This window comes from Narcine bancroftii, chromosome 4 (assembly GCF_036971445.1).
Source record: "Narcine bancroftii isolate sNarBan1 chromosome 4, sNarBan1.hap1, whole genome shotgun sequence".
Lineage (NCBI taxonomy): Eukaryota > Metazoa > Chordata > Chondrichthyes > Torpediniformes > Narcinidae > Narcine > Narcine bancroftii.
Window position 1 is genome coordinate 250,194,233 of NC_091472.1, and position 13,362 is coordinate 250,207,594.

Genomic DNA, 13,362 nt, shown 5'->3' on the forward strand with positions numbered 1-13,362 from the left:
AAACAGGAATGTCATGTTGAGGTTACAATAGAATCTGTCTGTTTTTTAATACTCATTCAAGTCCTTGAGTTTTAAGACATTCAATGATCTCTGTAAAATATATACATGCACTCTTTGGGGATCATGGGATTTGTACATCAAGGCCCATCTATTTCTCTGTACATTTCAGGGTCTTGCAATTCACTGTGCAGGATCTGTGTTGTACATCTACCCTTATTTAGAAGGATTGAATTCTATCTGCCATTGTTCTTTGATCAATATCATCTTGTAGCCTGACAACAATCTTCACTGATTTTGCTACCAATTTTCATGCCTTTTGTGAACTTGCTAATAAAATATACCTTGTTCACGTCATTATTAATCACAATAGCGGGAAGGGTGTCAACTTTAATCCCTGTCACATACTTGCAGAAAGATTCCACATTCATTTTACTGTCATGTAATACCACCAAAAATGTAATGAACACAAAATTTCCAAAGTTGCCATTAGTATTGCCTGGCAACCCTAACAGCAGGAGAAAGAGAGTCCTTTCAGAGACGCTGAATCTCCTCCAGTACTGTCGCAACCTTTGCAGCTGCATGGAACCCTATCCAATCCATTGGCAACCCGAGCTTCAGGTCCAAACCTTTGATGCGATTAGGAAGCTTTCAGCAACCGAGGCATTACAAGAGCCCTTCTTGCCATCAGCACCCTGTCAAATCCTGGTTCCCATGAGCCAGTCTCCAGTAGCCCCCAGTCTGTGTGGGTCCTTTGACCACAAGCCGCCAGCAGCCCGCAGTCTCTGGGTCCTTCGACTGCAAGTCACCAACACCGTGCAGCTCGTATGAGTGTGGGTCCTTCAGCTGCTGAGCCCCCTGCAGGTCATTGTCCTGTAGGGTGCTTCTCAGTGGGGGTGTTATCCCAATTGGTGGTGCCCTGCACCAGTCCGCTGCACCTCCAGAGTTTGCAACCCCTCGAGGCCTGCTGGCAAGAACAGGTGCTGCTATCTAAGGTACAGACCTCACAATTGCAGAATTTTTAATAAAAAAAAAGTTTAATGCAGTGGTTTTCAAACTGCCCCCTAAACTCACATTATCACCCTAAATAATCCCTATGCTATTGATGCTCTGAGATTAGTAAGGGATTGCTTAAGTTGGATGTGAGTGGGAAGAAAAGGTTTGAAAACCACTGTTTTAATCGTACCTAATTGACTCGTTATGTGCAGGGTTTCATAGCTCCAAAGGAAATGGGCCAATTACTATTTTTTTCCAAGTGAAATATTTCAGTAAAAATTGAGTCTAGAGCAGTGGTTCTTAACCTTCCCTTCCTGCTCATATACCACCTTAAATAATCCCTTACTAATCATAGAGCACTTATGGCATAGGTAGAAAATTAGTTTGGGGGGTCAGTTTGAAAACCACTGGTTTAAAGCATGTATTGAACTGCTGGAATTGGGACCAGGCAATAGGACACTGCAGAGCATTGCTGTGTCTCTGCTCCCTGTTCCTCTAGGTCCGCACTAGCAATGTTATCATTACAGCAGCGCTGCCATTTAAAAAAACCCTCTAGCATAATATTTTAGCTCTTATAAAGTCAAATTTGTCCCTGCCTTTGATCCAATTAATGCAAATCCTTGGGATGAGCCTCCCATGTGGAACATTGTCAAAGGCCAAACTGCACTGCCCTCATCAGTACTTCCTGTTAACCCCTTAAATAATTAAATTATTTTGACAGGATTTACTTTTCACACCCACCTCCTCAAAGTGATACCCACAGATCAAAATCTAATTAATCCCTCAGTAATTTTTCCAATAACTTCCCTTCTATTGATGTTTGATTCACCAGCCTGGAATTACTTAGTTTATCTCTGATGCCCTTGAATGAAGGTAGGATATTTGTTGTTCTCCAGTCATCTGGCACCTAGGCAATGACTAGCAAAGATTTTAAAAATCTGTCAGGGCTCCACCAATCTTATTTCCTATGCATCTTGATGTCCATCTCATAATGCTGACATCAGCATGGTTTCCTTCTAGGGTAAATCTTACTTCATTAAAGAATTGTATCGGATTTGATGGGCAACAAGCAGGATAAACAAAGAGTCAATGGATGTTGTTTACTGGGATTTTCTGGCCTTTAGCAAGGTGCTGCACATCGGCTGCTAAATTAGATAGGAGCTCTTCCTATTTCAGAAAAGGTACCAGCATGGATAGAAGATTGGCTGACAGAAGGCAGAGAAAGAACACAGGTGGCCTCTCTGGTTGCCTGCCAGTGGCTACTGTTGTTCCTTTTTCTACTTTTCACATGTAAATTATTTGGGTGAAGGAATTGATGGCTTTGTAGCCAGGTTGGCAGATGATAAAATAGGTGGAGGGGCAGGTAGTGTTGAGAAAGCAAGGAGTTAAGTGATTGACACAGGTTTCGCAGATGAAATACAGTGTAGTGTATAGTCATGTACTTTGATAGGAGGAATAAAGAAGTGACCACTTTTCAAATGGGTAGAAAATGAAGGTTCAGTGGAACTAGAGAGTCTGAGTGCAGGATACCCTCAAGGTTAACTTGCTGGTAAAGGTTCTGTTATTATATAAATACTACATTTAGAATGGAACATAGATGAGATTCTTTAATTTTTGCCACTTTGTCCAGTGCCCGTCACAGAAACCCACAGCACCTGGTATTCCCAGGCGGTCTTCTCTCCAAGTACCAACCAGTCTTGAGCTTGCTTAATTTCCAAGATCAGACTGCTTAGGAACACCAGGATGTGAGTGGAAAGAAAAAGGCTGAGAACCACTGTTCTAGACATTTATCAACTTTTAAAGCCTGCTACGACATCCAATAACTCATTTTTCATGTTATAGAATTTCACCATTCACCTCCCAAATCTCCAGCAACAATGTCCTTCTTACCAAATACAGATGATGATCATTCCTCACCTATGCCCTCTGGCTCTTTTGATGAGAGGTGCAGGCCCAAAACATTGGTTACCCTTTACTTCCAACAGATGCTGCATGACTTGCTGAGTTTCTCCAGTACTTTTGTGTCTTGCACTACAATCCTAGCATCTACAGACTTTCCTATTTTAAATTTTCCTTTGGTCTCTTCTTATTCTTAAAGTGCTTTGGGATTTTTAAATGGAACTTGTTGTTCAATTTTGTTTCCTTGTTTTCTATTTACAATAGTGCTTCTAGGTAATGTGAATTTAGACAGACAGACATGCATATTGCATGGTACCAGGCCCTTCCAGTCATGGTGAGAATGTGCAAACTCCTTACAGACACCACCAGATTCAAACCCGGATCACTGGTGCTGTAACAGCATTGTGGTAACTGTGCTGCCCTTAAGTACAAGATACTTTGGATGCCTTGAGATGAAAAGTCTTATGTAAAAAAAAAATTCTACTAAAATACATTATTTATCTAACATAAAAAGACACTCCCTCTTGCAGTATTGTGGTGGATATGTTTGAAAATTTGAGGGCATTTGGTCCTGAGTAACAACTTCATCAGATGAGCTGTTACTGTGAAGACCTTAAAAAAGAAATGCTGATCTGAGAGGCAAATTCCCTTTTGATGTGAAAGCTACCTTCCTCATCGACCAAGTACTGCACACTTTTCAGTGCTGTCTCACTCCCAGCTATTGCCTCCATTCCAAAGAGAAAACTTTTAACACTCATCTTTTTCAGTTTCATCCACTTCTACTTTGCATACATAGTCACCTGAATCAAACCCTATAATTTTCATGTCTTCCTCCAGGACTTGTTCTTGTTCATTATCAGAGGGTTCTTGCCCCCACAATGCCTTTTGATAGCCAACTTCATATTTTCCTCACTTCTCTTGTTGGCTCCACCTCCCATTTCCATTCTCTTCAACAAATTACATTCTCTTCCCACATTCTTTTTATCACCACTCATTTCATGCTTTATTTTCAAAAGCCCTTAAACACTCCTTCCTCTGCTCTTTCCATCCTCTGTTAAATCTTAAATTACACAAAAATTCATTCCACATTTTCTATGCACTGGTTTTGCAAAGAGGCCACAATTTCAAACTTTTAAAAATCAATTACTAGTTACTGCAATGTATACAGTTTTGTTGTTTGTCCAGAACTGCTGCTTACAGTATGATGTCACTTTAAAAGCATTACTTCAAATCACAGGTTATTTCAGAATGAGGCCAAGATGGGTTTTGTACATTATAGACTCAGTCATAGAGCATGACAAAAATTATTTAATAAGTACAGTAACAAAATTCCATGAGGTGTATTCAATCAAGTTAAAAGTTATTAAAAATAAAATGCTTTTAAAAATATTTTACCAACTATTTAAGAAAATCTGAAAACATTATTCAATAGTATAAAAGTTGACATTCCTTTTCCAGCAGTCCTTTAAAAACATCATAATGGTGATTAAGATCTTTTCTTGTATGTATTTTATATTTAGTTCCCAATGCTCCATCTGGGAAGGAGGTTGCATAAAAAACTCTGTGTATTCTGGAATGTACCAATGCCATTGCACACATCACACAGGGTTCTCTGGTAACATACAAATCATACCCAGTGCATATGTAAGGCAGTCCATTTGCCTCAGTTTCTTTTGGAATATGGTCATCTAACAGATGCAAAGGTTTTGCAATGCTGATTGCATCATAACCTAGAAAAAGTTCTGCAGATGTAAAATTGCACTTCGGATACTTGTTATGATTAAAAGCACCACCTCCTTGCCGATAAGCAACCTGATCAATACACACCATAACTGCATGAAGCAAAGGATTTAGTCCATTTCTGCAGTCATGACCTACAGCAATTATACTGTCAGATGCTGGATTAACTATTACAGCACCAACTGGTTCCATCCCCAATTCTTTTCCTGTTTTTGCAACTTCAATGGCTTTCTCCATAAAAGCCTGCATCTTTGCTTTCTCTTCAATATTAAATAGCTGGCCTCTGAGGGCTTCTGTCATTTGCTTGTTTTCATGGAACGATGTTGGCCAGTGCTGGCTAGCAACTTCAAATTGCAGTCTCGTCAATGGTTGGTGTGCAGGTATCTTGACCAAAAAAGGTTCTCCAAGACCAATGACATCAATATTTCCTTCTGGAAAGAGCCCACTAAGAGTGACTTCTCCGTTTAGTGCACCTGTGTCATTCAAATCACTAAGTAGGCAAATAATAATCTCTAAAGGATGATTACTTTTCTTCTCCCTGCATGGTCGTACTCTCTTGATGTGTGGGAGAGTGCTTAATGGATAGACATCAGCCAGACGTTTGACAAGAGTCGCTGTTTGTTTTTTATTGATAATGGGGGCTGCATATGCTTCCAGAAATTTAACTTCACAAGACTTCTCGTCTGAGAGTACGGGCATCAGCTCCCAAGTGAAAGAGCCAAATGTTTCAGTTTTTCTCTTTTTGCACTGTGGCTCCATGGTATCTTCGACCTCAGATTTGGGGAAACAATCAAGGCCTCAGTTCTGTCAAAGGTCTTCGCTCTGCAACATGAACTGTTTCTCTTCCAACAGATGCAGAGTCATGCACGTTTCGAAAGCGGTCATCGCGTTTCCGACAGATGGACCTCTTTACCCGATCAATTGCAAGAACAGCAGGCAGGCTTCTCATCCGCAAAGTCCAGCACACAGCCACATTTCCGGCGCAGACGTTGCATTACCCGGCTGTCCCCTTGATTGGAGCACGAGGCGTAGTCCACATGCGCAGTCGCGGGGCTGCGGTCGGGCGGTGCCGTTACCAAGGGAACCCCGGGGAAAGCGCGATCGATCCGCGCGCAATTGATACAGTGATGAGACTTTGCTGAAATCCTCCTCTCCCACCCACCTTCGTTCTCTACCTCTTGTGCCACTAACTAATCCCCCGCCTGCTGGACAGTTCCCAATGAGTTCAGGGTCAAACTGTTAGGACGGTTTTTATTTGGGAGGAAGTTGGGCTAAAATAAAAGCTTTATCATTCTAATTTTGACTTGCCACATGATCTTTTCCCTATCGTTCATATTGATCACTATTACTGATGTAATTTAAACCTTAAAGTAAAACTCTAGAAGACAACAGCACAGTACAGGCCCTTCAACCCTTGAATATTGTGCCAGCCTATATATTCCTACCAAAAATATTAAACCCTTCCTACCTTATAACCTTCTACTTTCATCCACAAGGTTGACGAAGAGTCTCTTAAATACCCCTAACGTTTTAGCCTTGGGAGGGGTTCTGTTTTTTTACAAGCAGAGAGGAAAGAAAACAGGATTTCTCTGAGAGACAGTGTGTGTAAGAGAGAGAAGGTGTTCTTTGAGGCTGCACATGGCAAGCTGGCAGGCTTTTTGAAAATCCCATTTTGAAGACGGGTCGTGAGTTCTGAGTTCAGCCTGTTGTAGTTCTTACAAGACGAAATGGATGGCTAGAGTGAACTTTGGGAAACAAGAGGAACTCTGTGGTGGCCTGGAAGAATAGGTTATCATTTGGAAAACTCATGATAGGGCAAGCTTCTTCAGCAAGACAATGAAGTGGCTGATTGGAGGAAATTAGTTTGAGTGTATCCAATGAGCCACAAATATCTCTCTGAAACCAACAAGAACTTTCCTGAGCGGTTACCATTTAGCTTTAAGTACCAGAGCCAGGTGAAAATTCATAAATGTTAAATTCTGTGCACAGTATAAGAATTGCCTGATATTGGTGAATTTGGAGAAGTGATCTTTTCCCTATCGTTCATATTGATCACTATTTCTGATGTAACTTAAACCTTAAAATAAAACTCTAGAAGACAACAGCACAGTACAGGCCCTTCAACCCTTGAATATTGTACCAGCCTATATATTCCTACCAAAAATATTAAACCCTTCCTACCTTATAACCTTCTACTTTCATCCACAAGGTTGACGAAGAGTCTCTTAAATACCCCTAACGTTTTAGCCTTGGGAGGGGTTCTGTTTTTTTTACAAGCAGAGAGGAAAGAAAACAGGATTTCTCTGAGAGACAGTGTGTGTAAGAGAGAGAAGGTGTTCTTTGAGGCTGCACATGGCAAGCTGGCAGGCTTTTTGAAAATCCCATTTTGAAGACGGGTCGTGAGTTCTGAGTTCAGCCTGTTGTAGTTCTTACAAGACGAAATGGATGGCTAGAGTGAACTTTGGGAAACAAGAGGAACTCTGTGGTGGCCTGGAAGAATAGGTTATCATTTGGAAAACTCATGATAGGGCAAGCTTCTTCAGCAAGACAATGAAGTGGCTGATTGGAGGAAATTAGTTTGAGTGTATCCAATGAGCCACAAATATCTCTCTGAAACCAACAAGAACTTTCCTGAGCGGTTACCATTTAGCTTTAAGTACCAGAGCCAGGTGAAAATTCATAAATGTTAAATTCTGTGCACAGTATAAGAATTGCCTGATATTGGTGAATTTGGAGAAGTGATCTTTTCCCTATCGTTCGTATTGATCACTATTTCTGATGTAACTTAAACCTTAAAATAAAACTCTAGAAGACAACAGCACAGTACAGGCCCTTCAACCCTTGAATATTGTACCAGCCTATATATTCCTACCAAAAATATTAAACCCTTCCTACCTTATAACCTTCTACTTTCATCCACAAGGTTTTTTTAAAATTTTTTTTTTCACACCATAAATCACATTAACCATGATACACACTTTTTTCTTTTCACACATATACAGTGCCATTTTCTCCCCACCCCCCCTCCTCCCATCCCACCCTCCCTACCTCCCCCCTCCCGTCCATTTAAGGTACAAAATCTAGGATACATTAAACCAGTCAGACAATGTTGTCATTCAATAAAAATACACCAGAAATTCCACTGAGTCCATTCTTTTCATTTCCTTTTCCTTCCGTTAACTTAGGTAGTGATTGTCCCCGGTAGGTTTTCGCTATTGTGTTTCATGTAAGGCTCCCATATTTGTTCGAATATTTCAATATTATTTCTTAAACTATATGTTATTTTTTCTAATGGAATACATTTATTCATTTCTATATACCATTGTTGTATTTTCAAATTATCTTCCAATTTCCAGGTTGACATAATACATTTTTTTTGCTACAGCTAGAGCTATCTTAAATCTTTTTTGTGCATCCTCCAAATCAATTCCAAATTCTTTGTTTTTTATGTTACTTAGGAGGAAGATCTCTGGATTCTTTGGTATATTGTTTTCTGTTATTTTATTTAATATCTGATTTAGATCTTCCCAAAATTTTTCTACTTTCTCACATGTCCAGATTGCATGAATTGTTGTTCCCATTTCTTTTTTACATCGAAAACATCTATCAGATACTGTTGGGTCCCATTTATTTAACTTTTGAGGTGTAATGTCATCCACAAGGTTGACGAAGAGTCTCTTAATACTGGAGTATTAAAGCAAAAGACTTTCCTGAACATATACACATAACATACACATGCGCTTAGAATTAGAAGAGGGTTAGGTTAAGTTAATAGTAATAAGTTAAAGTTTGATCCTGTTTTTATATTTAAAGAAAATTAAAAGCAACTTTTGTTTAAGTAGCCATTTGTCTTGGTGAATTTCTATTGCTGCTGGGTTTTGGGGTCCTCTGCTTGTAACAAAGGAGACTGATGGGAAACTTAGTTGAGATGTACAAAGTTATGAGAAACCTAGAGTAAATAGGGAAAATCTGTTTCCTGCATCTGATAAGTCAAAAACCAGTGACATAAATTAATTTTGTGGAATAATTAGAAAGAAGTTAAAATGCATCCATAAAAATCTAGGGACCTGAGATTCACTAGCTAAGGAGGTGGGAGAGTTAGAAACTCTCATCACAGTTAAACAGCATTGGATACTAGGAAGAGGTATGACTTCTAACTCCACAGACCCAAGTGCTGAACAAAGGGATCAGTTTGTTCTTTTCTGACAAGCTGACCAACCTCCTTTTATTCCTACATGTTCTTTGATTAAATGCAAGACCACAGAGAAATATGGAAATTAACTTCATCATCAGCATCTGGATTGAGAAAGGGTGGATTCTCCATGGAGACAGACCTGCTGCATAATTACAAACTGTTAGAAATAGAAGTACCTTTAAAGAAATTGCTCGAGACAAATATTGAGAACAAAGAACATTTATTACAACAACAATGCAAAGTTGGGTGCTTCCCCTTACCCTGGGAATACACACATACACTGGGGCTCACCCAACTTTTATACAGTAAATTTCAGTATCAGAATACCCTCCCCCTTACATTCTTCTGCCTCCTGCTGGAGAGGTTTGGCATTAGGCAATCCTTCCTGCCTACGTGCAGTTTCAGTATACTTGGAGAACCAGGGGGTATCCTGTCGGTGTCCCTTCATGTTATTGTCCTTATTCACACCTTCCTGATTCTCGGGGCTACAGTCTCTTGGTATGCAGAGTTGGCTCATCCTGTCTAGGGTTGGCTAATTTAATATGTATAAATCTGTGTAAGGTTAGCTAATTAGATATGTAGGACTTGGTACTTCTGTCCAGGGCTAGGAGACCCTTATCTGATCCAGACTACCTCAACTTCCTACATTGTCACAAAGACTAGAAGATTCTTATGTTAATCGTGCTGACTGCTTTCCTGCATCCTAATCCCCAAGCTCATCCTGTTTGTACTGGTTACAGCCATTAACTGATGTATGAATTTTAGTTTCCTTCATGTTCATAATTTTAGATCAGTTTTCCCATCTCTCACAAAACAAAATAGAAGGTCTGGCCACAGAATGTGATGAAGGTGGAAACCGGGAGGAACCTATTGTGGTCTTCAGGAGCATTGAGCCAAACTGTGCTATACTACATAAATAGTCTACTGTAACACACATCACTGGCTGCCAGAGTCTCTACCACTCTACCACCAGTTCATTCACTGTAACACACATCATTGGTTGACACAGACCTGACCACCAGTTCATTCACAGTGCCATAGATCACTGGCTGTCAGAATTTATATCCAGTTTCTTCTGTGCAACAGACATCAACTGCTGTTACATGCATGTTCCAATGAATGATTCAGTGATAGGGTTTGTGGCAGAAGTGATGTGTGTTACAGTGAAGTGAACTTGTCAGGTTTGTTGTGAAAGAAATGAAGGGTTTTGATGCCTTCGGTATGGGGTATTGACGTGTATGACGGAATGACCTTGGTGAAGATGAGACAGACAAATTCAGGGAACTGAAAGTTTTTGAAGTAATGGAGGGTATGTCAAGTATTGTGGATATAGGTATGGAGGGACTGGAGCAAGGGGTACGAAACAGAGTTGAGGTAACCAAATTACCATTTCAGTGGAGCAGGGGAACATGGAAAAGATTATTCTATGGGGACAATTGTGCTTGTGGATCTTCGGTAGGAGGTAGAACCGGGCTGTGTGGGGTTTGGAAACAATGAGTTTGGAGGCCATGGAAGGGAGATGACCAGAAGTGATATGTTCAGAGATAGTGCTTGAGTCAGTGGATTGATGAGTTTTGGTGGGGTCCTGTCGAAGGGCTAAGTGAAAGGAGGTATCAGAGTTGTCGTTTGGCTTCAGTCAGATAGAGTTTGATATGCCAGACCACATCATCACCACATTTGTCTGCAGGTTTGATGATGAGGTTTGGATTAGTGCACAGAGAGTGGAGGGCAAGGTATTCCGGGGGGATGAGATCGGAATGAGTGAGGGGTTTGGTGAAATCGAGGTCTTGTCATGCCAGAATTACCTCGTTCCTAAGTAAAGACCTGGACCCACTACAATTCGTCCACAGCAGATGTAATCTCATTGGCTCTCCACTCAGCCCCAGATCATCTAGACAACCGCAACATCTATATCAGGGTGGTTCTCACTGATTACAGATCAGCTTTCAACATTTCAGTACAGGTCAGCAAGCTGCAAAACCTGGACCTTTGCACCTTCCTCTGCAAATGGATCCTTGATTTCCTCATCAGAAGACTTAAAGTCAGTGTAAATTGGTAACAATAGCTCTTCCTCACTGACAATCAACACAGATATACCTCAAGGATGCATGCTTCTCCCACTGCTGTACTCTCTCCACACCCATGAATGTGAGGCTAGGTAGAATTCAAATGCCATCTACAAATATGTCCATGACACCACAGTCTTCATCAGAATCACAGGTGGCAATGAGGAAGTGAGATAGATCAGCTAATTGAGTTGTGGCACAACAACATTGCACTCAACATTAGCAAAATTAAGGAACTGATTGTGGACCAAGAGGGTGTTGGAATCTAGGGGTTAAAACAGTATGAAATAAATGATTAATTAATAAGTGTATATTTACTGCATGGTTCAGGGAAAAAGGAATGTGATTAAGTGGCAATCACAGCATGGAGCAAAGTTGGCTGAGCAAAATTGTCTGCTCCAAAATACAGGGAGAGGAAATGCATAAAACGATTTAGGAGGAATGCTCAAACTAAAGGAGGTGGTGAGTAGCACAGGAGACACAGGCCAGATCAGAACAAAGAATGGCCTGCAAGAAACAAAGGGAATGGAAAACCAGTCTAGGAGGAAGATTAAGGCAGGGGGAGGTGTTAAAGAGAACAGCAGAAATTGGCCGGACAAGAACAGAATGGTGATTAGAAATATCTGGGGATGAATTAATTTCTGATCAACACAACAGGATAGTCTGGCCTGGAGGATTAAGATGGGAGTGCTACACCCCAGATATCTGCAAAACAGGAGGTGACTTGTGATAACCCTTATGCAAAAAGATCTAGCAAAGGAAGACAACTTTTGTTCTGTATGATAATGAAATCTAGCAAAGGAAGCCAACTTTTGTTCTGCATGATAAGGTTGATCTATATAAACTGAGCCAACTGGACAATAGGGGTCAGTCTTGGGGAATAGCTCACTGTGCAGGTGACCTATGAACTAATGACTGACCCAGAGCTCTGTTAAGTTTTATTCTTGTGCTGTGTAATAAATTGACTGTTGAACCGAATACCTTCTCCTATCACTTCATTCAAAGAACACGCTGGACTCAGACTACACATAGACTAAATTAAGAGTAAGGTAAAGCCAGAGTCCGACTTGCATCCCATTGAGCTTACCTCATTCTTCGTAGTCTGAATTTCGGCTCCCGGTCCTGGAAACTGGTGCCCTGTTTGTAGTTCATATGGAGTAAATCCTGTCACAGAACTTACCAAACTCCTTATTGACATTAATGCCAGGGGCAACGCATCCACCCAATTTAGTTTGGTCCGTGCTTGTACTTTCCCGATCTTACCTTTTATTGTTTGGTTCATCCTCTCCACTTTCCCTTGGGATTGCGGATGGTACACCGTTCCAAAGGCATGTTTCAATCCCAACATTGCTTCTACCTCCTGTAGATCGTTATTTTTAAAATGACTTCCATTATCAGACCTAATTTTCCTAGGAAATCCGTGTCTCGGAATGTACTGGTTGATCAGGAATTTACATACCATCCTTGCATCTTCTCTTTTGGCAGGGATTGCCTCCGGCCACCCTGTGAACACATCTACTGCTACTAAGAGGTATCGATAGCCACTTACCCTCTCAATCATGTCCGTATAATCAAGTACGATTTCCTGCCCTGGTAACTTAGGTAATGGGAACTGTCCTTCATGTGGCTTTACAGTCGCCTTTACATTGAAAGTTATACATACCTCACACTCTCTAATATGGTTCTCCACCATCGCCGGCAGGAAGGGGTGCCACCAATGTATCAAGTACCTTATCATCTGCTTCTTTCCACAGTGTGTTAGCCCATGCGCCTCCTCGAGGAGGGGTTTCATGAGTCCAGATGGTAAAACTGGCCTCCCGTCTATCGATCTCCATAGTCCTTGATCCTTGGTTGCCCCCCTTTTCTCCCATACCATCCTTTCCTGAGGTGATGCCTTTGCTTGTTCCTGTATTATTACTTCTACCCTACACGGTGGTAATAAGTCATGTACTGTTCTGTCTGCCTGTATCATAATAAACTGAGGGCCGTATCCTGCTGCCCTTTTAGCGGCCATGTCCGCTTCCTGATTTCCCCGAGCCACCATCGTATCTGTTCTATCATGTCCTTTACATTTAAGAACTGCTAATGCCCTTGGTTTCAGGAGGGCCTCAGCCAGTTTCCTAACGTCCTTCTCGTGTTTAATTGGGGTCATTGCTGCTGTTAAAAACCCACTTCTAATCCATTGACTAAGTTCAACCTGTATTGTCCCTACCACATATGCCGAGTCTGTATATATATTGACCTCATTCCCTTCTGCCCATTCTAATGCTGCTATCATTCCCTGTAGTTCTGCAAGTTGTGCTGACTCCTTTCCTCTCACTGTCCCTGTAATGATTTCTTCAAATCCTCCTGTAGTTTTTCGTACCACCGCATAGGCAGCTTTCAATCCATCTGTGGGGTGTCTGTAACAACACCCATCTGTAAATAAGGTTTCATCTGGTTCTCTTAAGGGTGTAGCCTGTAAGTCAG

At 41.1% G+C, this 13,362-nt stretch overlaps 2 protein-coding genes across 3 annotated transcripts in view; both read right to left on the reverse strand.

Moving 5' to 3' along the window:
* LOC138761841 (PMS1 protein homolog 1-like) overlaps positions 1-13,362 on the reverse strand; it is a 105,617-nt gene that overhangs the window by 84,652 nt on the left and 7,603 nt on the right. The window lies entirely within an intron of this gene.
* LOC138760090 (probable inactive tRNA-specific adenosine deaminase-like protein 3) lies at positions 3,887-5,636 on the reverse strand. Its single transcript, XM_069930498.1, has one exon. The coding sequence runs from the start codon at positions 5,389-5,391 to the stop codon at positions 4,318-4,320; it is 1,074 nt and encodes a 357-aa protein (XP_069786599.1). The 5' UTR covers positions 5,392-5,636; the 3' UTR covers positions 3,887-4,317.

Bases quoted from the DNA above. Each gene is read 5' to 3' on its own strand.
- LOC138760090 (XM_069930498.1), bottom strand. From the start codon at position 5,391: ATGGAGCCACAGTGCAAAAAGAGAAAAACTGAAACATTTGGCTCTTTC.